The following is a 27,391-nucleotide window of genomic DNA, read 5'->3' as shown; positions in this document are numbered from 1 at the left end:
CCTTTAACATGCATGTGAAACACTCACGCAGAACTGGTTGTCGAAACTCACTCAACTATTTGGCTAATTCATATTTTCAGAACCAGCAATAATCATGTGACATCACTTTTGTGTGTCTTGGGCAGCCCGTACAAACATAGATATAGTACCCAGGTGATTTTCTGGACACTTTGCTAATGGGATAGGATGTTCTTAATGGCAGGTCCAAATACGTATCCGTTTGATCTGCCACCAAGCTTGACCTCAAGGCCCTGCTCAAAAGCAAGGTACAAAAAGATTTGTTAGACTTGTGTAAAAGTAATGATAGCCTAGTGGCATATATATTAGGATTTGTCCTCATGGTACACTGTGTCCAAGTATGTATGGGCTGCCCAAGATACACATAAGTGATGTCCCATTGTGCCCTATCTTGTTTATAACTGGTTGTGCATGACATGAAGTGGCCAAATGGTTGACTGAATTGCTACTACCAGTTCTGAGTAAGTATTCCACATACACAGTTAAGGATCCTTTAACATTTGCAAAGACTATGTGCAATCTGCATATCGATAGCAATGCCATGCCTACGTGCTCATTCAACATTGCGAGCCTATTCACTAATGTGCTGCTCAAGTAAACCATAGACACTTGGCCCATGTTATTATATCACAGCAATCTAGACGTGACACCATTTTCTGAATCTGTATTCATTGAGCATATGAACTTAACAACTTGCGAAGTTGAGTTCAGCTTTAAAGACACCATGTCATCTGGAGTTTAGAAGAATGAGAGGTGATATCATTCAAACATACAAAATTCTTATGGAGCTCGACAGGGTAGATGCAGGAAGGATGAATCCCCTGGCTGAGGGGTTTAGAACCAGGGGACACAGCCTCAGAATAAGGGGCAGGCCAGTTAGGACTGAGATGAGGAGGGTTTTCTTCACTCAGAGGGTGGTGAATTTTTGGAATTCTCTGCTCCAGTGGGCTGTGGAGGCTCAGTTGTTGAGTATGTTCAAAACTGAGATCCATAGATTTTTACATATTAAAAACATCAAGGGATATGGAGATAGTGTTGAAATAGAAGATCAGCCATGATCTTATTGAATGGCGGAGCAGGCCCAAAGGCCTGAATGGCCTACTCCTGCTCCTATTTCTAATGTTCTTATATATGCCCAAATAGATAGTGTTGCCATGGGTTCCCCTCTAGGCCCAGTTCTCGCTAACATTTTCATTGGTTTCCATGAAAAAAGCATTTTTGATGGTATGACCCTCTACCTCTTGCATTTTTGCAATACGGAAATGATACGTTTGCTAAATTTGAATCTGCAGCTGCATGTAAGAATTTTCTTACACACCTTAATGCGTTCCGTCCCACGTTCAAATTCACCTTTGAAGTGGAGTGATCTAATCAGTTCCCTTTCCTTGACACGCTAGATGAGAAATCCAGTAATGGGATCTCCACTACTGTCTACTGAAAGTCTATCTTCAATGGTCAATATAAGCTTTGGGATACCTATAGCTCCACACGCTAAAAGGTTGGTCTTATTGACAATCCCTTGAATAGAGTCCAAGCCATTTGCTTACTGTGCAAGCTTGATGCCTAAATTGGGCACATCAAAGGTATCCTGCGGGATAATGGCTACCTTGATTAAATCATTGCTCGCTCTGTATCACTATACTCACAAATGGACCTCCACATTGGGACCTGATAAGTGCTCAGTCTACCTCAAGTTACCCTGGAAGAGTAAGGTATCTCAAAAATTTGAGTAATGGATGAGGCTAGCCATTTCACTCTGCTACTGTGCAGTAGCAACACGAGTGGTATTTTTCACTAACAGGATACTGCCGTCAAGCCAAAATGATGTTCTGCCTACCACAGAAATGCGTAATGTGATATTTGAATTTAAGTGCCAGTATGATGCAGGTACATAGGCCATACATTCTAACAACTGGTGGTTTGGATCAAACAGCATGTCCCTTTGACTGTTCACAATAGGCAGTGTACTGATCGTACTCAACCAGCTCGTGCTTGCAAAACTCAGAACAACATGTCTAATGTTAGGTGTGATCCTGTGATTGGGCAACACTTGCTGAAGAATCCCAAGTATGCTAAGAATTAGACTACCAACCAATTTAAGATTATCAGTCGGGCTAACAATGTAACTCACATACACTTGCTAGAAGCTACATATATTCATACGCAGGGACCTATCCTCTGCAGGTAGGAAGAATTTGTCCAGGCATTGAACCTAATTGAACAAAAGCGTTGGGGGGGCCATAGCTCCCTGATGCACTCTTCATTCTAACATCTTGACCAATCAGAGCTGATGTGCCAACCAATCAGCACCTTTTTCTCATGCAGTATAAATTCCTGCTACCTTTGAAATTTGTCATTCTCGCGCCCTGTTCTGATGAGTGTAAAACAAAAAGCTTTGACAGATGTATTTTTTTCAGCAGTACAAATGACACACTATAAGTCAAAATGTTGATGGTTTGATGCTCACTGTGATTTCAGACAAAAGTGCTTGGTTTGAATTGCTAAACTTTGAGCTCTGTAAGAAACAATTACTGGGATTGTTCTTTCTGTAGGAAAATTTGGGAGCATTTCATATTCCTTTGTCACAAGAATGGAAGCCTCCATGGAGCCACACTACATGAGATCAGGACACAGCTTGATAACCTGGAACTCAGCAGAGGCTGTGTACTGAACCCCTTGGCCCCTGAATTCATCCCTCGAGCCATTCAAAACTTTACAGCCTTTTCCAGCAGACTCCAAGCATCACCAGCAAAGACTTGTTCTCAGGTAACCCATTTTTCATGTGTGCAGTTTATTGCTGGAGCAGAAATAACTAAAACAATATTGACAAGATACACCTACCAATAAACAGCATGTGCAGTGTTCTTGCTGTGCTGTGCATTATGCAGCGACAAGAAGAGCAGTTCTTTTGTATGTTCAGAAACAGTGAGATAGATTGCAAACCTATTAGAGCTGTGATTAATCTAAAGGAATGAAACTGTAAAGAATACAAATAAGTGGATGAGAACCCAATCAGTCAAGCAATATGCTCGCAGGCAGAGTGGTTCTGCCCACAGATCCCAGAAGAATAGCTGATCAGATACTCTGTTTTTAAGATACGTCATATTGTTGTTCTTTTGAAGCACATTTTAGGCCTCTAAAATGCACATTTAATTCTTGTATTCTTTTGTACTATCCAAGCCATAGTCTTTGGGGTATCAACCATTGACGCTGCAGTCGGTATTCCATTTTAGGAATGCTGATAGTAAATTGATTTCTACTGCACAAAGAGCAACTAAAATTCGCTACAATGTGAACCTGTGCTTTGGTGTAAAATTCTAATGCACGATATCATTAATTAACAATTTATTTTTTATATTAATGAAGACCTTTCCTGGATTGTTGCTTTTCAAAGATTATTTACTACTTCTGCATATAGATTACAGTCGTGGATATAGCTGAAGGTCAAGATATTTTTGTATTCTACGTCAGAACTTAATCTCATTGCCTACAAAACTGTTTGTACTTGTGAAGTAATTCTTAGCAGTTGAGAACAAAATGAACATTAATGGGTTGTGCTACAGAATATTAAGAAGCACTTTGGCACTTGTAATCTCTCAGATGGTTCTATTATGAGCAGTGGTCAACTGTTCCCCTAAAGATGAAGAGCGGGATAAAAAAGCAGAAGCGCTGACTCCTGATTGTCAATGCAAGCATCATAGCAGCCATTTTCAGAGCAGCATTACTAGTTTCCTGGGAACAGGCCAAGTGCTTGTTCTTTTTGGTTGAGGATGGCACTCAAACTCTTGAAGAAAGAATTTGATTCAGCTACTTCTAAAGGTATTTTAATCCATCTCTTCAAAAACTGGAGCTTATTGCCCTTCTGGAGTCAGTATCCACAGAATAACAATATTCAACTGCCTGAAGTACTTGGATTTTCTTGACTTGTATGCATGTGGTTGTGACCTCTGATTTTTGAACTTGTGTACACACTGCCCTGGCCCTCCTGACTCACTCAAAATAGTGTCTTATGTACAGGAAACTGAAATAAAATGGAATATATGCAGAATTGGAGTTAGTCATAAGCTAGTAAAGTAATGCAGGAGATAGAAATTTAGCTTAGTCCCAAGCTACCAGTTTTCATGTTAACGCCATCAAACGTTCAGGGCAAAGTATGCTTTTAACACATTTTCTCTTGTATTACATTTCTACCTTCTTAACCTTATAACTGCAATCTGTGTGCGCACTACATAACAGTAACAGTACAGAAGTTAACGTATACATAAAACAAGTACAGAAGAATCGGTGGTTATGATCATTTATCATGACGTTACTGCACCCATTGTGCACCTTGCGTGATTGTGAACAGGCCTTTGTAGACAAGGGCAGAGAGAGACCAAGCAGAGGCAACTCGCTATGTTAGAGGTAAGATGAATCAACTCGGGCTATTTGTTTGCACTGCATATTGGGTACGGTACAAGCTAACTTGAAGAATGGATGAAAGATAATTCCTGCTGACTCAATTTCACCAAGTACCTGGAACTGTATTAAAAGCATAATTTTTTCTTACCTGGAATGCGAAGGGTAAATTATGCTGATCATAAATCATCATCTTCTTCATATATTATCTAGGCTGGATTACAGCCTGTAACGTGGTTCCAAAATCTATTGTTATTTTTGTAAACCATCCAAACCCCTCAATTAGATTCCAGTCAGTAACTCACGCCCAGATATTGGCAATTCTGTATATAAAAAGTTGTAAGATGTTGTGTGTAGTTCGGTATGCCTCATGAAGAGGTTCTGAGTCTTGTTTAGTTGAACAGTCTTTGTTAACCACTTGTAACCATATACATATGTACAGTATAAGGTTTAAGCTAGGAGCTGTCTCCATGCTTGCCTCTACACACATCTCTGTTCAATACTTGCCCTCTAGACACAGGTCATGTGTCCCTTACATCACACTGTGGGAGGTACTGTATCTAGTCCCAAATTAACCCTTTCTATGCCCCTTATACTACAACTCACCCAATTTTTATCCAATGTATTTACAATGCATTCCTAATTACCCAACATATTTATATTATTTCTACTACCCTGTCTCTCCCCTTCCGCACCCCCCCACCCCCCTCAAGTCTGAGTCTACAGGGTTAAGGGGTTTGGGGACTTTATAATTCTTCCAGATATTGTCTTTACAACCATTAGAGGAGTGGTAGACTTTGTTGTACCTGGTAAACCTTGACGAATAGGAGGTTGTTTTGGATGTGGTCATTCTGGCGTTTGGTCATCGTCTTCAATTTCTCTCCAATGTATAGTGGGAAGTTCACCTTGAAGGATGAGGAAAAGACTCCTCCTGTTCCTCCTGACCATACCTTCCGGAGTACTGATTAGGCGTGACCGTGTTTGGTCATCGTCTCTCTAGACAATAATGTCCTCTCTATCAAGGTTCTTAATTGAGACACTGTCGTCCTTGTGTAAATGTGGCAGGTGTCTGGTGCGGCAACTTTTGTTGTAGGTGGAAGACTGCTTCTGCCTTTAGGATTGCTTTCTGTCCTGGATGTTTTGGTAATCTTTGGCTGCAAACCCTGGTATTAGTTTCTGTAGCAAGATTAGGAATTGTGTGCAGAGTTTTCTGTCCATCAGCAGTTCAGATAGGTCTAAACTGCATTGTAGTGGGGTGGGCCTATAGTTTAACAGTGCTGTTGAGAAGTCATTGTTCTTCCTCAAGAGAGCTTTTATAATGCAGACTCCTTTTTCTGCTTTCCTGTTCAACTGTGGGTATCTTGGGAAGCTAGTATGGTGCTGAAAGCCGTAAGTGATGGTAAATCGGGTGAAGTATTCATTTGCAAATTGTGGACTGTTATGTGACACTATTTGGTTTGGGATACCATGGCTTGATGCCAGCCACTTCCGCGGTGTGGTTGGGAACTGTGTGGGGATAAGGGGCTCCCTCTGGTTTTGCTTGTGTAGCACACGCACCGAGCAGTTTGTTACAATATCTTCATTGCCCATGAAATGCCTGGCCACCACACTGCAGATTGGGCCCGTGCACTGCATTTGGTAATGCCCAGGTATCCTGGTGTATTTTTTGGAGGATCTCTGGCCGAAGGGAGGTTGCAATGATCAGTCACTCTTTGTACACCAGCAGATCGTTGATGACAGTAAAAAACATCTGCTGGTCAAACCAAGTCTTCGTGGTGCTACCACTCAGTCTCTACTGTGGCCACTTTTGTTGACAGTAATGGCCGATGCGGGCACATTGCTCATCTCGCATTTGTTCTTGACGGATTTCCTGGAATTTTCTTGTGGCAACCGGCAGGTGTCTTCTCACTAATTGGAAGTACAATTCGAGCTCCTTGATTAGGTTGACATCATGTTTCAATGGCAGGTCCACTGTGGCCCTGGAAAGTGTGTCCGCTGTTGTTTTTTTTCCCCTGAACATATACTGTCTCATATGAAAACCTCATGAGGCACAGATGGAATCTTTGGATTCCAGTGGCTAATGGTCTCTTTCAATGCTGAACTTTAGGCCAATAATGTAGTCTGAAAACTTCTCACACACCCACTTGACAGTGGGAGCTTCTTTTTCGATCACTGTGTAGCTTGCCTCTGTGTCCGACAGTCCTCTAGAAGGGAAATCCGCTGGCCGGTGATATCAGTCCAGTTGTTCCTGAAATAAGACTACTCTGAGGCCTGTGGATGAAGCACACTCTGCTATGGTAGTGGACAGGGATGGGTCATTGCTCTTGGCGTGTGTCCCAGCCATGCCTGGTCATTCTTGAGAAGGTGCCACAGCGGTTCTGTGGCCTGTGCCAGATTGGGTAAGCAGGAATCTCCGGAGGTCCGGAATCGACAATGGGGTTGGGAACTTGCTGATAGCTTTTGTTTTCTGTGGGTCCACCATGATGCCTTTGTTACTGACGATGTGCCCAAAGAACCGAATAGAGATCTTGGAGAATTCGCATTTCTCATTCAGTGGCAGCCCTGCATCCTGCAAGCATTCTAGGATCACTGTGAGCTTTATGTCATGTTCTTCTGCTGTTGAGCCATGGATCAAAACATCTTCCATATGGCAGATGACATCCCCTGGACCTTGCAAAATAGATGACATCATGCATTGAAAGATTTCCATGGCAGAGGCGAATCCAAATGGTAAGCTGTTGAAGCAGAATCTGCCCAAGGGAGCGATGAATGTGATCAGCAATCTGGACTTTTCATCTAGTGGGAGTTGCCAAAAGTCGCTGGTAGCATCGAGCTTTGAAAACACTGTGCTTTTAGAAAGTTTGGTCAGGCTGTCGTCCACTGAGGACATTGGATGGACTTCTCTCACCATGGCGTTGTTGAGCTGTGCCAAGTCGATGCAGATACAGATGGACCCGTTCTATTTTGGGAGTGGGACTGTCCTGAAACACCATTCGGTAGGCCGAGTGACAAGGGAGATGATGTCTTATGATGTGAGTTTATGTCATCCCGTCCATTAGTTGCTGCGCTTGCTTCATGAGTGGATGGGGTATTTTTCATGGTGTGAACAGGCACATGGGCTTAGCATCTTCCCTCAGCGTAATCCTGTATATGATTCTCAGTCTCCCCAGTCTGGTAAAGAGTTTCGGGAACTGCTTTTTAAATTTGGAACTGGGCCCTTGCTGGTTGACCTCATCAATTTTCATGTAGGAGGTTGAGGCCGATACAGGCATTCTTGGATGTGGATGATGAACAGGGTCTCTCATATTCTTTTATCTTTGTATCTGAGTGTTGTATGCAGAGTACGTTTCACCAGGAGTTTGATGCCGCCTGCTCCATACAGCTGTGTTGTGGGTGGCATCAGCTGTTGGGTCACCAGCCATGATTCCATGAAGACTGTAACAATGGCTTCCATGTCCAATTTAAAGTTTGTGAGATAACCATTAACTGAAATGTCTGCATTCCAAAAATGAAAATCTCTGATCTTTGAACTTACCTAAGAAGCCTGGTTGTGTTTCCTCCAATGTGATACCTCGACCTCGTGAATCATCTGGGATCATCTGTTCGTCTGGTTGTGTTCGCTTTGCATAGTTTTCCAAAGTGTCCTTTGTGGTTGCAATTAAAACACTATACTGAGACTGCCAGACATTGATCACGCCCGTGGAGTCGCTTGGCTTCGTTGCACTGCCCAACCTCTAGTGGTCAGTTAGGGTATTGCTTTCCTTGGCCTTCAGTGTCCCTGCTCCTCTGCTGGCTTGACGATGGGGTTTGCTCTGTACCATGGCTTGCTTTCACCCCTTAAGATGCATCTGTGCTGTAAGCAGATTTCAGATTGCCTGACAATCTGAATGGCCTTTCCAAGAGTTAAGTCTCCCTTAGCTTGTAGAATGTCAGAGAATGCATCGTCCTCCACTCCAATAACAATTCTGTCCCTAATTAGCTCTGATTTAAGGTCACCGTAGTCATAGCCTTTCTGTGCAGCTCATTAATAAAGGAGGCAACAGGCTTTCCTGGCGGTTGGACAGGTTTGTTAAACTTTGCTCTCTCAAGGATCTTGTTACTGCTCAAATTAAAATATGTGTCACATTATTTTAAAATTTTGTCAAATTTTGCTGAGGATTCATTGATCCCTTATCTAGCTATTATATTGTTGGCTATTGGGCCTACTAAATAAAGTGGTGTGTTAACCTGTTCAGCTTCTGTCTTTTTGTTTAGACCTGAAGCAATCATGTATATAAAGAATCTTTCTCCAAAGTCACAAATTTTGTGACTGGTCTGGGCCTTGGATGAGTCCAAACTGGTCTTCTAAGGTAGACTTTTGATCCATGGTCATTTACAATTTAAAGTGTTATAGCTTTAAATGCTGTAAACAAATTCAAGATGGTGTTACCATACACTTATTCTTGCGCTTGTTGGTTTTGGCGGACTCTTGTAGTCATGGCGGCCGCAATTTCTGTGTTTAAAATTATTAGCGGCGAGTCCCTTGATTGTCCTTTTTTAAGTCTTCCCCTCAGTATCTAAGTATTTTCAGGTTGTGAAGCTGTGGATTCCCAGCTTTTGCTGGGTCTTTTAACTGTCGATTATTTTTTAATTATATATTTTCTCAATCAGAGTGAGCTTGGCCGCAACGTGTTCAGGTGCCGACTTGAGCTTTTCGTGGTGTGTCTAAAACAGCAATTCTGACTGCTGCCAACTTTAAAAACTTTTTCAAACCTATTCCAGTTTATTTAGCTCACTCTGCCAGGCCTTCTGACGCTGTACCCTTTGAATATTGAAGATGGACTTCCACAGGATGCAATGGAACCTTCTGTAGTATGGAGTTTTATTTCTGCCTTTTGCTTCCAGTCCTGCTTTGGAGCTTTTCTCTGGCGATGTCCTTCTGCGCCTTCACTTCTGGTGCTTTTTGTCAGGTCAGAATGCTGCTTTTTCATTCTTCCCGGGTTTTAAATTTCTTCTCCAGCTTCTGAGGTTCTAGCTTCTTCCGAAAGCTGCCATTGTGTTGTAAGATGTTGTATGGAGTTCGGTAGGTCTCATAAAGAGGTCCTGATTCTTGTATAGTTTAACAGTAAGTGTTCATTAACTACTTGTAATTATATACATATATTTAGTATAAGGTATAAGCTAGGAGTTGTCTCCATGCTTGCTGCTACACACATTTCTGTCCAGTTACAAGACTGTCCTCTAGACTCGGGCCATATGTTCCTTTACATCACGCTGTGGGTGATACTGTACCCTGTCCCGCATTGACCTTTCTATGCCAGACCCTTATACTACATAAACCACCCTAACCACTGATTCGGTTCTAAACTAATTACTTCTGGTCATGAGTTATGTGTACCTGAATGTGTGTGCCTTAATGGATTTTGAAGTTGATCACCAAATAGTTTGCCCTGTTGAAAGAGTTTCAGACCAAATGTTTGACAGCTTGGAACCTCAAGTGCTGTGGTCTTATCTGGAATTTAAAAAAAGAGCTTCAAAAAGACTAGCCTAAGATCTTGTAAGAAAATTAGTATTTTTACTTTTTGCATGCCGAAGGTGTGCTTTGTGATGCATGTGAAATGGGGTGGAAGCTCAAAATAGAGTAAGAATTTAAAAAGTTTGTGGCTTGGTCACCGATTCTTTTCAATGAAATATTAGCAATGCTGATTATATTCTTAAAGATTGCTCGTCTGTCTTGCCAAACTTTGGCCTGCAGAGCTTTCAAATGCTTTATTTGATTGTCAATCACGTTTCCCTCCTCTGTACTAAGATGAAGGAGCCACAGATGGAAAGAACATGGATGACCTTGGGCAGTGCAGGCTCTTTGCACAATGTGCACAATGCGAGCAATCTGTTGTGTTTCTCTTGTCTCTCTTGAGGTCTTTCTAAGCTTGTACCCTGCTCTAATTAAGAATGTATATTGATCACTGAGATGAAAAAGTAATAATTGATAGCAGCTCATTAAACTGTTCTGAGGAGTTACAATGTAACTCTGGATCGCACAGACAGTTTTCACCTGGTTTGTTGACACTGAGGAAATGTACTCAATGCTTGTAGTTCACTGAGTGTTGTAGGTGTTTGTCTTTCCTAATGCACATAATTTAAACCTGCCACTTGTAACTAGAATGACCGACATTGCCTTAGCAATGCAGGCTGCACAAGTATATTCAATGAGCCGCCTCCAATATGAATTCAAAATTCTTGTTCTCTTCTACCAATAAATTTCCAAAAGCTGCCCTCATTTTAAACTAACAGCAAAGTATTATTCAGCAACGAGTACAGATATCCAACTGCTACAATCATGGAGGCTAAGCAGGTATGGTACACTAAATGAGACAACTGCTTCACTTTAGCTTGTACCTGGTTTATACTATGATCTGATGATACAATTTAAAGTTGAAAGCCGGGATAGAAGAAGGGAGAAGCTTATGTTTTCATATAAATTCAGTAGGCTATAAACCTATTTGAGATTTCAATTAAATTAAGTGGAAAGGATCTTCTCAAACCCTTGCACAGTTTCAAACCCATACAATGACATGAGCACTCCTGCAGCTGCCACCCCTCCCTCACTGCGCAGCCCCCCCACCCCGCCAACCCATCAGGTATGCAAGAAAGAAATTGAGCCCCAGTTACCTGTAACTATTCTCCTGCACCTCTCAGCAGTCAGCTACACAGCATCATTGACTGAAGGACAGAGGAAAGAAATGCCTAGCTTAATGGCTGAAAAACAACAAGACTTTTGCAGTGGTATGGAGTGGGAGTGAAAGTGATGATCTCAAAAAGTCAGACTGTCAACTATCAATTCATCAACAAACCTGCGAATATTGAGTCTTTATCTTAAGTAAAACTTCCAAGTGGCACCAATGCTTTTGGGAAGAGTACTTCATGGCATGGGAAAAGAAGGTAGTTTGTTCCTAATGAGAAAATCTAATTTATTAAGTTAGTTCCTGATGTGCTGACACCACAAAGTGATACTGACAGAAACTAATCAAGTTGTTGCTCAGCACCGTGGAGGCAGATTATTATGAAATGGCATGGGAAGTAAGTGCCTTGTAAATAGCATGAAGTCCAGCTTGATAGATTATCATTTTGACAGATTACTTGCTTAACTTGGAGCCTTTAGCAAGTGAAGAAATTTGGCACTTTGAGGGAAGAGGTGCTCTTCTGGTCTTTTACAAAACAAGGAGTGGTCTGAGAGGGGGAGTGGTCTGAGAGGGGGAGCGGGAGACCGGAGAGTTAGTTAGTGAAGTTAGTTAAGCAGGTAGGTGATTATTGGTGAGTTTTAAGGCTTCTTTTTTCTCTAAACTAGGGTGGGGACCTGGGAAAGTATAAGCACTATGTTAAAATTATAGCTTAACTAGTTAAATGACTTGATTTAACTACAAACAATTGTTGAATAAAGACTTTATTTGATTAAATAAATAAAATAAGGCTGGTCTAAGATATGGCAGAGCCAGTTGTGTGACTGGACTGCAGAGTTTGGGAGTTTGTGGACGGCGAGACTTTCCCGAATAAACGCAACTGCAGGGAATGTCTTCGATTCTAATTTCTCCATCTCAGAATCATTGAGTTGGAGAGACACTGACACATGAGAGAGGGGGAGGAATTTCTGGACTGTTTTATCCAGAATACAGTCACATACCAGAGGAAGGCACAGGTTCAGAAAAGGAGAGGTGTGACTGATTAGGGAGCCCGGTAACAGAGATTTAGGAAAGGCTGAGAAGGAGATCCTGCGACAGTGGCCCAGTCCAACAGGTGTGATGTATCCGCTATCAGTCAGCACAAGGAGAAAGACTACAGGGAGGATAGCTGCAGTGCAGACCAAGGCACTGTCGCTCGGAAGGCTGTCTGTGTGGGTGTGGTGGTGGTGATGGGAGCGTGGAAGAGTAGAATAGGAAATGTGATAGTCATAGGGCACTCTAACTAGGGGATAGATAGCATTCTCTGCAGCCAAGAATGGGCATTCAAAAATGTGTAACTCACCTAGTCCCAGGGTAAGGGATGCTTCATGGCGGCTGGAGAGGAACTTGGAAAGGCTGTGTTGGAGTAGGACCATCCTAGACAGTATAATACCACAGGTAATGATAGAGAGATGGCAGAATATTAAGTAATTATTTCACTTTGGCATTTATCAAGGAAGAACAGATAGACACAACATTGAATTGCTTAATGAGATAAGTGCAATTAAAATAAAATGGGGATGTGTTGAATAAAATGAACAAACTCTAAGAGGATAAAGCCTTGGGTCCAGATGGATTGCATACATCTATTTGAAAAGAATCTAGGGAAGAGATAGCAGAGGCCTTACTACTCGTATTTAATAATTTGTTAGAACAATGTGTAGTGCGAATAGACTTGTGGGTAGCTAATGTAATTCCTATATTTAGGAAGGCTGATAGAACATGTCCATGCAACTATAGACCAGTCAGCTGAACATTGGTGGTAGGAAAAAATAATGGAATCACTACTAAAGGAGACAATAGAAAAACAGATAGAAACAACAAATATAATCATGAATTGTTAGCAAGGATTTCAAAAGGTAAAATCTTGCTTGACCAACCTTATTGAGTTTTTTGAGGAGGGAACAGAGAGATTAGTAGAAGTAATTTATCTGGATTTTCAAAAATTCTTCAATAAGGTGTCCATAGGCTAATGACTAAGGTCAGAGAATATGGAGTCAGGGAAGAAGTATCAGAATGGCTTGAAAGTTGGTTTCAAGACAGAAAGCAGAGAATGGAAGTAGTTATTCAGAGTGGCAGAAGGTGAGAAGTAATGTTCCACAAGGATCAGTGCTAGGACCACTGATATTCACAATTTATATTAGTGATTTGGACTTTGGCATTGAAAACACAATTTCTAAATTTGCGGATGACATCAGATTGGGCGGGGATATAGTCAATACTGAGGCAGATGCAACAAAGTACAGAAGGACAATAATAAACTTGCAAAATAGTCAAATAATTGGTAAACCAAATTCAAAAAAGATAAAATGTGAGGTATTTTGGGAGGAAGAAGGAGAAGGTCACTTATTAGTTGGAAGGTGCAAGTGTAGGTGGGATAGAAGAACAAAGGGATTTCAGAGTACAAATGCACCAATCACTAAAGGTTGCACCACAGGTTAGCAAGGCCACAAAAAAAAAGAAAACCAAGCACTTGGCTTTATTTCTAGAAGGATAGTGTTGAAATGTAGGGAAGTTATGCTAAATTTGTATGGAATGTTGGCTAGACCACACTTAAGTACTATGTGCAGTTCTGATCATCACATTATTGAAAGGATATGGGGGCACTAGAGAGGTTATAGAGAAGATCAACGAGGATGATTCATGAAATGTGTGGTTATACGTATCAGGAAAGGATGAAAAGGCTGGATCTCTTTTCTCTTGAGAAAATAAGGCTGAGGGGTGTCCTAATAGAGGCCTTTAATATAATGAAGGGTTTTGATAGACTAGATAAAGAGAGAATGTTTCCTCTTGTGGGGAAGGACATAATTAGAGGCCATTAATATCAGGAAGTCACCAAGAAATCCACGAGGGAATTCATAAGAAGCTTCTTCACCCAAAGAGTGATGAGAATGTGGAACTTGTGACCACAGTGGGTGGTTGAAGTGAACCGGTACTGATGCATTTAATGGGAAGCTGACAAGCATATGAGGGAGAAAGGAATAGAGGGTTTTGATGATAGATTTAGATGAAGAAAGATGGGAGGAGGCTCAAGTGGACCATAAACACCAGCATAGACTGGTTGGGCTGAAAGACCTGTTTCTGTACCATATATCCTGTGCAATGCTATATGAAGTCAAAAATTACTTTTAACATGTTGTGGAACTAGATGCTCCTAATTGTGTAGTATATTGTGCAGTGACTTCTATTTAATTCGACTGAGAGCTAGGAAATAATTTTAATAGTTTTAATGTGAGACGGTTAGGCAAGACTGGACCCGCTGAAATCCAGCTTATTTTGGGTAGTCACTGGCTGCATGCATGGGAGGCAGTGGAGGAAGTCCACAGCACTTCCCCCAGCGTAGCATCAGGTCAAATATAGGCAAGGAAAGCGCCTGTTAATTACCACCTAACGCCTCCCTCAGATGATGAATCATTTGGAAGAAACTCAGGTAGCAAGGGCACAGGATGTAATCTGGTTAGGAGGCTTCAATGCCCATCACCAAGAGTGGCTCTGTAGCACGTTACTGACTGAGCTGGCCAAAACTTGAAGAACTGTCAGACTGGACTGTGGCATGTGTGTCAGAACTGACACAAGGGAGAAACCTACTTGACCTTGTCCTTGCCTGTTGTGGGTGCATCTTTCCTTGACAGTATTGGTAGGAGTGACCGCCATGTAGTTCCTGTGAAGACAAAGTTCTGTCTTCATGCTGAGGATGAAACCGTCCATTGTGTTATGTGGTGTAACTATTGTACTAAATGGACTAGATTCAGAACTGATGTAGCAGCTCAAAACTGGTCTCCATGAGGCACTGTGGGCCATCATCAGCAGCAGAATTGTATTCCGCCACAATCATCTGTCAATCTGTTAGCTCATGCCCTGGCATATCCCTCACTCTACCATTACCATCAAGTGCAGTGACTATTTATTATTCAGTGAGGAGTGTGGAAGAACGTGCCACCCTGGTGAAGTTACAATAAAGGACTATATGCATGCTAAAGAGCAGATGTGACATGCTATAGACAGTGCTAAATAATCACACAGCCAATCAGACCAAAACTCTGCAGTCCTGCTACACCCAGTGCTGAATGGTGACAGGCAATTAAACAGCTAATGGGAGGCAAAAACAGAAAATGCTGAAAAAACTCAGCAGGTCCAGCAGCATCTGTGGAGAGAGAAACAGTGTTAACGTTTCGATCTGTATGACCCTTCTTCAGAGCTATGGGAGGCAAATGGCTTCAAGAACATCCCATCCTCAATGATGGTAGAGGCTAGCATGTCAGCGTAAAAGACAACGCTGAAGCATTTGCAACCATCTTTAGCCAGAGGTGCTGAATGGGTGATCCATCTTGGCCTCCCTGAGAACTCCATCTTTACAAAAGCCAATCTTCCCAGCCAATTCAGCTCCCTCCAAATGATATCAAGAACTGGCTGAGTGCACTGGATGCAGCAAGGGCTATGGGCCCAATGTCGTTTTGGTGCTGGAGACTTGTGCTTCAGAACGAACTGAGTCTCTAGCCAGGCTGTTCTAATACAGCTATAACATTAGCATCTACCTGACAATGTGGCAAATTGCTCAGGTATATTCTGTCCACAAAACCAAATACTGACACAAAGACAAACCCAAGCATTGCCCCTACAGCAAAACGATGGAAGGCTGTCATTAACAGTGTTATCAAGCATCATTTACTCAATAATAACCTGCTCATTGATGTTCAGCTTGGGTTTTGCCAGGACCTCTCAGCTTCAGACCTCAATGCAGCCTTGACCCAAACACAGATAAAAGGGCTGAATTCTATATGTGAGATGAGAATGGCTATCCTTGACATCAAGACTATATTTGACTAAGTGTGGCATCAAGAAGCTGCAGTAAAATTGAAATAAATGGGATCGGACAAAGGGTAAAGGTTGTTTTTGTCGGAGATCAATCATCCCAGCCCCAAGACATCACTGCAGGAGTTCCTCAGGACAGTGTCCTTGGCCCATTCACCCTCAACTGCTTTATAATGACCTTCCCTCCATCATTAGGCCTGAATTGGGGATGTTTGCTGGTGATTGCAGAATGTTCAGTATTGCCTTTAACTTCTCAGGTAATGAAGCAATCCATACTCACATGCATCAAGATCTGGACAACATTCAGCGTGGGCTGATAAGTCCCAAGTAACATTTGTGCCACACAAGTGCCAGGCAATGACCACCTTCAGTGAGAAAATCTAACCTTCTCCCTTGACATTCAATAGCATTACCATCACTGAATGCTGCACCAACAACATTCTGGGGGTTACCATTGGCCAGAAACTCTGGACCAGCTACAAGAGCAGGTCAGAGACTGGGAATTGTGTAGCAACTACCTCCTCTCCTGACTCCCCAAAGCCTGTCCACAATCTAGAAGGCACACGTCAGGAGTACTTTTTGCTTGTCTGGATGAGTACAGCTCCAACAGCACTCAAAAAGCTTGACACTATCCAAGGCAAAGGATCCTGCTGGATTGACACCACAACCACCACCTTAAACATTCACTCCCTCCATCACTGGTGCACAGTGGAGGTAGTGTGTATCATCTACAAAATGCATTGCAACAACTCATCAAGTCTTTGACAACTCCTCCCAAATCTGCAATGTCTACCACCCAAGAAGGACAAGGGCTGGAGACACATGGGAACACCACCACTTCCAAGCCACACACCATTCTAACTTGGAAATATATTGCCATTCCTCATCAACGCTGGATCAAAACAACACCATGGGAGCACCTTTAGCCCATGAACTGCAGCAGTTCAAGAAGGCCATTTAACATCACCTTTTTGAGGGTAATTTTTCTTAATTCATTCATAGCATGTGGCTGTCGTTGGCTAGGCCAGCATTTATTGCCCATCCCTAATTACCCTTGAGAACCTTCTGGTGGTGAGCTGCCTTCTTGAACTGCTGCTGTCCATGTGGTGTAAGTGAACCCACAGGACTGTGAGGGAGTGAGTGCCAGGAGTTTGACACAGCAACAGTGAAAGAAAGGCGATATATTTCCAAGTCAGGATGGTGTGTGGCTTGGAGGGGAACTTCCAAGTGGTGGTGTTCCCATGTATCTGCTGCCCTTGTCCTTCTAGATGCCCATGCATCTGCTGCACTTGTCCTTCTAGATGGTGGTGGTTGTGGGTTTGGAAGGTGCTGTCGAAGGAACAATGGTGAGTTCCTGCAGTGCATCTTGTAGATGGTACATATTGCTGCCACTGTGCGTTCATAACAGAGAGAGTGGATGTTTGTGGATGGGGTGCCAATCAAGTGGACTGCTTTGTCCTGGAGGGTGTTGAGCTTCTTGAGTGTTGTGGGAGCTGCACTCATCCAGGCAAGTGAAGAGCATTCTATCACAATCCTGGCTTGTGCCTTGTACATGGTGGACAGGCTTTGGAAGGCAGGAGGTGGGTTACTCAGCGTAGGATTCCTAGTTTTGACCTGCTCTTGTAGCCACAGTATTTACATGGCTAAGTTCAGTTTCTGGTCAATGGTAACCCCCAGGATGTTGATAGTGGGGGGATTCAGTGATGCTAATGCCATTGAATGCCAAGGGGTAATGGTTAGATTCTATCTTGTTAGAGATGGTCATTGCCTGGCACTTGTGTGGCGTGAATGTTATTTGTCAGTCCAAGCCTGGATATTGTCCAGGTCTTGCTGCATTTGGATAAAGACTGCTTCAGTATCGCGAATAGTGCTGAACATTGAACATCCCCAGTTCTGACCTTATGATGGAAGGAAGGTCATTGATGAAGATGGTTCAGCCAAGGACAATAATTGCTGGCCTTACCAGAAACTCACTCACCCCATGAATGAATTTTTAAAAATCCATAAATGCGTGTCTTACTAAATGCTTGACCAACTACTATTCAATTTGCACATAAAACAAAGCATTTTGATTCCTTACTAATTTCAAATTCAGTCTACTTGGCCTAGGTCCATTAAATATAGCTTCCTGGCCTCTGTTTTGTAAATATTTCTTGTTGCTTTAAAATACTACATCATAAATCCAGAAAAATATTCCACAATTGTGTATGGTATATGTCAACAGTTAGAGGAAACCTCAAGATTACGATCAAGAACAGAATTCAAATACCCATGAATGCAGTAATGAGGACAGGGCATGTAAGCTGGCATTTTTTTCTCCTTCCTTTATCATGCACCAATGCTCAGAGGTACTGTATTTATATGCATAAATGTTTTCAAAATAAAATTAAGTAAAATGACACACTTTAGAAATAGATGAAGGAAAAGACTGAATAGCATCTAGTTTCCTGAATTGCGTTTTGATGATTGGCAGGGTTGGGTGTCAGGTTGTAGTGATGGTGCTTTACACAGGAACAGCGGGAGGTCAACTTCTAACCTTAAAAATTAGAGCACGCCCATTCAGAACTGAAATCAGGAAGCAATCATTACAAGGTTATTGGAAGTCTAGAATTCTTTCCTCAAGAGTTTGTAAATGTTGGGTTAGTTGAAATTTTCAGTTTTGAGATTGTCAGATTTTTTTGGGGGGTAAGGCTATCAAGGGATAAATGGCGCAAAGATGGGTAAATGGGGTGCTAATTAAATGGTAGAACAGTTTAAAGATCTGGTAGACAAAAATAACATCAAAATGAACCTGCTCGTGCTGTAGATTTTTACCTTGTGCTCTTCAATTTAAGTGTATGTTTGTGTATTATTGCTGAAATCAGCCCTGTGTGCAGATGTTAGCAATATAATACGAGGAATTTTCTGCAGCGTTGTTTGCAACCTCAGGATGTCACAAAGAGCTTTACAACCAATGAAACACTTCTGGAGTGTAGTCACTGTTCTAATGTAGGGAAATGCAACAGCAAATTTGTGTACATCAAGGTCACACAGACAGCAATGAGGTAAGCAATCAGATAACCTGTTGTTAGTTGGTTGAAAGATAAATGTTATTCGAGACACTGGGAAAACTCACCTGCTCTTCGAATTGTGCCTTGGGGTCTGTGAGGGCAGACAGGTCTCTGTTTAACGTTTCATGAGCAATGCAGCAGCTCCAGCAGCATAGCAATCCCTCAATATTGTTGAGTGTCAGCCTGAATTTTATGGTCCAGCCTTTGCAGTAGGACTTGAACCTACGACCTTATGACTTCGATCAGAGTGCCAACTTAATACAAAGCCATCTAATCCCAGACTCCATCTTCATTATCCCACTACAAGGTTACTTTTAGATTTAGAGAGCAACCATCAATGCTGGAAATCTGAAATGCACATCAGTCAGAATCAGGAGGACAAATTAACCTTCCAGATGAGACTCTTAATCTGAATGCAGTGAACACTTGCATTGTCTCAGGAGTTGTTCATTCTGGTTCCTGCATGCTTTGGATATTCCTCCCAGTATCATGGCCAGAAAAAGACAAATTTTCTCCAATTAAGACTTTGCTATCCTGTGTCATTGCTGCCTCTTATCTCATACCACCGATAACTTGAATTGCGATAAAGCCAATTGACTTGTCTATACATGAGAGTAAAAGAAGTAGGAGAATACTGCCTCATGGTGTTGAAAAATTGCCTAAAGTTCACACAATTAAGTACTTTTGCAGTTTCTTTGTTTGTTCCGTATCTTCTCACACACTTCTTTTCACTGTGGGGAATAGTGGGGAAGTGTTCGAGGGATTAGCAGGCTGATTATCAACCTGTTTGAACTGCGTTATGAATTCTCCTTTCATGACCAGCAAGTCCTGGAGTGGGACTTGAAGCCAGAGCATCTGGCTCAGAGGCAGGGGTGCTACCTACTGAGCCACAAGACCCACACTTTTTGCCATGCACTGCCTATTATGTATGCTTGCCCCATCTTATTAAATATATTTTATTCTCCTGTATAACAGGTGTATATTTAATTTAATGATTGCTTCATAAGTCTGCGTTTATTCAGTGTAATGCTAATGTATTACTGTGGGGCACACCAATCCTCTTTAACCAAAAGCTTGCAACCGTTTTTTAAATTCATTAAACAGTTCTGCAGCATATTGATAAGAAATGGATTTGAGGGTTATTGAAAAGTCATTGAAATCATAAGCCCAGGATATGGCCCAGCAGAATAGGCAAATGGGTGTATTGTGTTCTCGTAATAGAGAAGTTGGTCACTGATCTGCAGTGTATATTGTATCATATGAATGATTATATTGAATGACATAGAACGTAGAGCACAGAAACAGGCCATTTAACCCAACAGGTCTGTACTGGTGTTATGCTCCATCCAAGCCTCTTCCCACCCATCTTCAGTAGCTCAGCATATGCTTCTATTCCTTTCTCCCTCGCGTTCATTTAGCTTCCCCTTTAATTACATTTTTGCTACTGAATGATGGTGTTAAAGGAAGCAAAAAAAGCTCAATCATTATACAAAACAAATGATTTTTTGGGATATGTTAATGTCTGGCTGAGGACCGGGAGAGTATGTAAGATGCAATAAAACTTAATTTGGATAAGTAGAAATCCATAAAGACAATTTGTCCTCTTTTTAATGGATGTAAACTCAAAGAACAATGGGCAGTTTTCTTCCAAATTGCATTAGGTCTGTATTATACAACTGGATTAAAATAGTCAACTTCTAGATTCACATATGGGTCTATCAACATGGAAACTATATCAAAACTGATGTTCTAATTCTAAAACGTATCCTATGGCACGCATACAAGGCTTTAGTGGCTTGTGTGTAAAACCTTGACTTAGGATTGTATTACTATGTAGAATCCTTTGACCCAATGCAGTTGCTCGTCGTGTTAGGCAGATGTGTCCAATTGGTCTTTAATGCTATATGTGACTCATTGTGCACCGAATAATGTGCAGAAGTTTAAACCTTTTGGAGAGTGCATGCCAACGTGCTGTGAGCAGTGATGTTCAATTAACCTGCAGCAATTGGTGGTTCAATTAAAATTTTTTGTTGTGACTTAGTAACTAATTTTAATAGGACCACATGAACGTGCTATTGGAGACAGTTTATGGAAGTCAGTATAATTTCTTTCACCCAGCACCACCCATCCCTGCTTCCCTTGCAGGTAAAGTGAAAACATTTGGAATGGGTTGGTGGGACCAGACCATTTTATCTTATTATCTGAATTGTTTAATGCATGAAATGCTACTTGCCATGAATCTTTCCCTTCACTCTAGAAGCAGCTCAGAATAGACTAATTTTATTTATCTAAGAACTAAATGAACCTGCAAATGACAGCGAGAAAGATATTATTTCTGTAGGATGTGTAGTTCTCTGCAAATTACCATGACAACACTTGAATTCACTCTATACTGTACTAGGTATAATAGATGTTTTAGAACTGTAGACTAACATGGTAACCTGAAATATCTTTTTTTAATACTGGGGTTCAGTAAGCACCCTACTGCCATACCAAGTTATTGCTGGTATTCTCTTTCTCCATATATCTTTCTGTCTTAATATTTTGTTCCCTCAGTTTTGTCCTGACTCCAGCATTTATCACTCACTGGCCAGTTAAGGGAAAAAAAATACAGGCTGCTTAGCTACTTGCCAATATATATTTCCTCTTTACTTTTAAAATAACAAGACGTTTAGTGCATCTTGTTTAATTATTGAAAATCGTATTTAATTTATCTTTTTGTTACCATGTTAATGTGATTCTTGAAGAGATAAATACTTTCGTGATTTCTTTTTGTTTTGCTTGGACATCCTGGGCTGAATTTTCCCAGAATTGCACTAAGTGCAGTAGCGGGCTGGTAAAATGGAGTCCTACCCGCCGATGAAAATGGTGGGTGTTCACGCTGGATCTTCCTGAGCCCGCCTCATTATATATTCACTCTCACGAAACACGCCGTTTCCATGGCGGGTGTGCTTTCGTTTGCCTGCTCGCCATCACCCCACTGTTGCATCATGCCAGCCGCCATTTTTAAAAGGCAGCCACCAGCAAAGCACTCATTGCCACCACCTCACCATCACTGCCTGGGAGACATGGCCTGCAAAGGCAAAAAGACTGCAGCCCCCTGCTTCAACAACAGGCTCCTCGAGCGACTGCTGGATGCCGTGGAGGCCTGCTGGGATGTGCTCTACCCCTGCTCTGGCTGCAGGATAGGTAGCAATGTCACCAACATGGCTTGGGAGGCAGTGGCCGGCACCAACACCCTTCAGAATAGGACAGCCACCCAGTGCTGCAAAAGGATGAATGATCTCCGTTCCGCCAGTGTAAGTCACTCTTTTCATCACTTCCAACTCTAACACTCACAAAACCCATCACACACCCACAGGGCGCTCATTCATTGTCAGAGCAAGGGACATCACCATTCACTCACACACACCATCATTGTTCTCATCCCATCCATGGGACCACTCCCCACTCACACAGGCCAGGAATACTTATCATTTGGTCCAGCAGGCGTCCTGATACACTCTCCCCATCTCTATCCATGCAGGACAAACTGGCTCACAACAGGCGGGAAAGGTTGCAGACAGGTGGAGGGATGCCGGAATTCAAAGTTCTCACAAAGTTTGAAACAGCCATCCAGCTGGTCAGTGATGACCTGGAAAGGTCCTGTGCTGATGGTGAGGTCAGTGCTGCTCTACCAATTGAGGATCGAGCAGTGCAATACCCATCAGATAACCATGCCATGAGTGATGTGCCTCTTTCACAGACCACTACCATGCACTAATTATCTCCCCTTGCTTTCGCAGGTACATCTGGGAAGCAGCAGACGGAGTCCACAACCCAGAGCCTCCAAGCAAGCTCTGAAGAAACCTTCAAAGAGGAATCTGAAGACACCCTCCCTGAAGTCCCATCACAATGCTCACCCACACCTGCGCAGAGACATACACCTCGGTGGGACCTCGCTTTAGCGTAGCCTTGGGACCACAATCTGGTGAGCACGTCGCACTTTCTGATCCAGAGCAGGTGGAGGCAGGCACTCCCCAGGCCCCCGGCATTCGGAAGACTTGCTGGAGACCAGAATGTTGTTGAGTCTGAGTCAGATGATGAGCCTCTGGACTCGGTCATGGCACAGTTGCTGGACCTGCAAAGGCAAGCTTGGGAACATTAGGAAGGGATGGCCACTGCACTCTTCAGATTGCAAGGCATGATGGAGGAGCCCATCCGTCTTCAGACTGAGGTGATAACGCTGGCATTGCAGCTCACCAAGGTCAAAACTGGCAGGATGGCAGCCGCCATGGAGACCTTGGTCCAGGATGTCACTCCTGCACTGCTGATGCCATTGTTGGCCTCCAACAGTTTGTACGCAAGAGGGGTGCAGGGCAGCTTGATCTCACTCCAGCTGCCCCTTTCACTCACAGAGTCAGCCAGGGGCCCCTGGGCATCCATAGGGAGGAGGACCAACAGGTGTACGCTCCGGGGCCACCCACCCATGTTACTCTGGGAGTGAATGGCCCATCTGACTCCCCTCATCCTGTGATCCAGCAGATCCAGCTTCACAGGCTGAGGAGGGTGCCACTGCCACACAGCAGGACCCTGAAAGCAGGCCGGGGCCCTCCAAATCTCGGCCCTCCTGTGGACGCCTGCCAAAGTCATCACAGACAGTGTGTCACAATCAGCAGACTGCCTCCACCTCCGCTGTGGATGTCCGGGGAGCACCAAGACATAGTGGCAGTTAAGGAGAATTAGTTGCACAGCCTGGGCACAGGTGTTCATCACTGGTACATAATGTTCACTATTGTCAGTAAACTCCCAAGAATGTCTCCCTGCCTATGGCTCCTTGTTCTGATGAGCAGTTTTCTTGTCACGGAGATGTGAAACCTTTCTGCACAAGATAAAAGGCAGGTGTCTTAGTCCAGGGCCTCTTCCCTCTGCTCTGGGTGGCCTTCAGACCACAGTGATGGTCCAGCCTCACACTCCCTGGAAACATTACTGATGCCTGCATCTTAGCAACGTTGCCCATTGCTGCCAGAATGTAGTGAGCAGGTGCCACCGAGTTCTCATACTATCTATGTGCTCTCAGCAACTTTTAAGGTGGGGCTGGCCCCCATCACACCAGCATCTGAGACCAGCACCTGAAGGGCTGAGGTGCTGAAGGCGGACACAGCATCAGATGCATCTAAAGTTTCATGGCTGCGTCTCTGAGATGGCCCTGTTCATGGCGCACAAGCGAGCTGCCCTCGGCCAGACAGGAGTCAGACATTCTCAGAGGCCAGAGTGAAGATCTATGGAGTGTCTTCACTGCATGTTGTCATCATCCTCCTGCGATCGAGTGACTGTTAGGGCCTCCACTGCATCTCCATGACAGGAGCATTCTCTCAGAGGGTACTGACACTGAGATAAGCCAGGCTGGATTCAAATGTTCACAACTGTAATGTGAGGATCTATGGGGTCACCTCACTGAATATCGTCATCATCCTCCACAAATCTGGCAGCTGTGAGGGCTTCCTGAGTGCGCCTGCCTCGTCTAGCCAGTGCGAGAGCCTCATCTCCGTCATTGTCACCACCTCTGAGGACCCCCTCACCCTCATCTCCATCAGCATTCTCATTGGAGGAGACATGCAGCACCTCCATCTCCTCCTCAGCCAGCTCCTCAACCCATTACAGCACCAGGTTGTAAAGGGTGCAGCAGACGTTGACGATGCTTGACACCCTCTGCGGACTGCATTACAGGGCTCCACCAGACCGGTTCATGCACTGGAACCACATCTTCAACATCCCAATGGTCTACTCCACCAAGTTGTGAGCTGCTGCATGAGCCTCATTATAGCGTTGCTCTGCTGCCGTCTGAGGCCACCGCTCAGGTGTCATCAGCCACAGCTTCTGCGGGTAGCCCATGTCCCCAAGGAGCCAACCCTGCAGCCTTTGTGGATTCTGGAAGATTGCAGGGATCTGCGAGCGACTCGGGATGTAGGCATGTGCACACTCCTTGGAAACCGTGCACATAGATGCAGGATGCGTTTCTGGTGGTCGCATACCAGCTGCACATTCAGTGAGTGGAAGCCCTTGCAGTTGATGAAGTCCACTGAGTATAACGATGGAGACATGAGCGCCACATGAGTGCAGTCAATCTCACCTTGCACCTCTGGGAATCCTGAGATCAGGGCGGATCCAATGGCCCTTGCATCCTGGCTGTCCCATCCTGGGCGAAATGCACAAAGTTGTGTGCCATGGAGAAGATGGCATTTGTGACCTCATGGATGCATTTGTGGGTGGCAGATTGTGAAATCCCACAGATGCACCTGTGGAGCCCTGAAACGAGCCACTGGCATAGAAATTGAGCGCCGTGGTCACTCTCAGCCACTGGCAGTGGATGTCCTCCATGTCCCCTTGGCGCCAAGTCCTGCAGTAAGTGGCAGGTGTGAGCCACCAGGTCCCTAGACATGCGCAGTCGTTGGTGACACTGGTTCTCAGTCATCTGTAGGAATGGCAGGCGGCTTCTATAGACCCTGGATGTCACTAAGTGCCAACCAGTCACAGCTCGTTGCCGCTCCTGGGCAGCATTTGTTGGAGTTCCTGCTGCCCCTTCTTCATGAGGTTGCTGCTCCTGCCTTTGCGCGCCCAGGTGCCTCAGTCGCTCTCTACTCCGTCTTCTACAGTCTCTGTAGGAGATCAGGCATACAGCTAGGTCACCAGGATCCATGATCCTGATGTCGTCCTCCTGCAGCATGAAAGAGAGAGAGACGTGGTCATCATGGTTGTACTCATGGTCATCACTTGCGTCCAGACACTCCTCACCTCTCCTGGCCCTGTGTGACCACCCCTTAATGCTTCCCGAAAAGTGTTGGTCACTCCCCGGATGGCCAGAGATGAGTGCACTCCATGGCTGCCCTGTCAACCTGTGACATGGGGGACACTGGTCCAAACCAGGATGCTGAGATTGCAAGGGGCTGTGAGCATCTCCAGCAATGACTGCTACATGGTCAGCATTGGTGAGGAGATTGTAAAACGTGCGCAGTCTAATTGCCCTGCGGTCCAATAAAGTGGTGGCGGACTCGAAGTCTGTCCCAGGTGGGTCGGGGGGGAATGAGGTATGGAGCGCTAGGTGGCCCTTTGATGCCTCCACGTTGCTTGCATGGGTGGGCAGGCTAGGAGTCTGACCCCAATCATATTACTCTGGCTGCGCCTGATCTGTCTTAATTGCAGAGGCATTGTCAGTTTATACAGTTGTCCTTAATGCGTGGCCATTTCCCTCGCTTACCCTGCCCCCCTACCTCGATTGCCTGTGCACGGGATGCAGCGCCAGGGCAGCCTCCCCACCCTCAGCAGTTGCCTCTGAGGCTGGCCAGCACTTGCCTGCAGATACCAGCCCCCCCAACTCCTCAGAAGTCGCCTCTGAGGCTGGTCAACACTAGCGTCCAGACACTCCCCACCCCTGAGCAGTCACCTGCAGGGCCGGACAGCAGTTTTCCCTGCCCGCTGGCAAGCCATGGAGAACGCTGCTGTTCACTCACTTCAGTTCCTCCAAAGTGAAGGCTGCCAAGTGCATGCTGTTGTGAAACATGTGCTTTCCGACCAACATGGACAGACGATATGGCGGGGTTCCAAGCGCCTGGAGGGATGGCCTTTTAATTATATGCTAATGTATTACAATTAGCTCCCCACTGACCGATGGCGGGAAATGTGGTCTGCCGTCGGCATGCTGAGCGGAAGATTGAGACCTGCCTTCACGCCGTCGTGAAGCGGGCCCCGCCATATTTTCCATGCAAACCACCTATCATGCCCGCCACCACAGGGCTCTGAAAATTCTGCTCACTAGGTTCATCTTTCATAAATAAAATTGTGTTATTCATATCAGAATCAATGCCATACAAATATTTTGTGACATCCATAACATAATAGTAATTGAATTTGTTACACATGCACATTCCTATGGCAAATTATTTTAAAAGAAAAAGATTGGAGAAGAAGTTTTTTTATTTCAGTTTCCAAAGTTTACTAATAGCTACCATTCTGAAGAGAAAATTTCCATATAAAATGTCTTCTACCTGACCCCAGAATCTGCATAGTTGTTTTGCTCAGGATGTATTTACAGCATTTGGGCCCTTTTGGTCTTAAACAGTGGGCCATTTAACATGAAGAACAATCTAAGCATAATAAGATTTGTTAGATGGTGTAATGCTCATCTCCTTATAAAACAACATACCTTTTGATGGTCTAGTAGCATGTAGTAAAGCCTGGTTCTCCAGCAGAGGTTTAATGGAAGAACATAGTTTCTGGTTTGTGCGACAGAACATACAGATTGGCCCTCAATTTTACAGCTATAGCTTCATAAACAAAATACTGAAATGGTCTCTGCTGTTTTATTAAATAACAGTTATATAGAAAATAATGCCACTGTGGGGTGACAACTCTCCAGGACCAGATGGTTTCCATCCT

The 27,391-nt window shown here is 43.8% G+C and overlaps 1 protein-coding gene across 4 annotated transcripts in view; it reads left to right on the top strand.

Annotated features, from left to right (window-relative positions):
- The window catches only part of LOC121288094 (probable helicase with zinc finger domain), a 471,833-nt gene that overhangs the window by 269,502 nt on the left and 174,940 nt on the right, over nucleotides 1-27,391 (top strand). For all 4 annotated transcript variants that reach the window (XM_041206411.1, XM_041206410.1, XM_041206412.1 and 1 more), the window contains one exon: nucleotides 2,571-2,784. In XM_041206411.1, coding sequence (XP_041062345.1) covers nucleotides 2,571-2,784 — 214 coding nt within the window. The remainder of the gene's footprint in view (nucleotides 1-2,570; nucleotides 2,785-27,391) is intronic.

Source organism: Carcharodon carcharias, chromosome 15 (assembly GCF_017639515.1).
Source record: "Carcharodon carcharias isolate sCarCar2 chromosome 15, sCarCar2.pri, whole genome shotgun sequence".
Lineage (NCBI taxonomy): Eukaryota > Metazoa > Chordata > Chondrichthyes > Lamniformes > Lamnidae > Carcharodon > Carcharodon carcharias.
The sequence above is the reverse complement of the archived record's forward strand: the minus strand, read 5'-3'. Positions and strand labels throughout refer to the sequence as shown.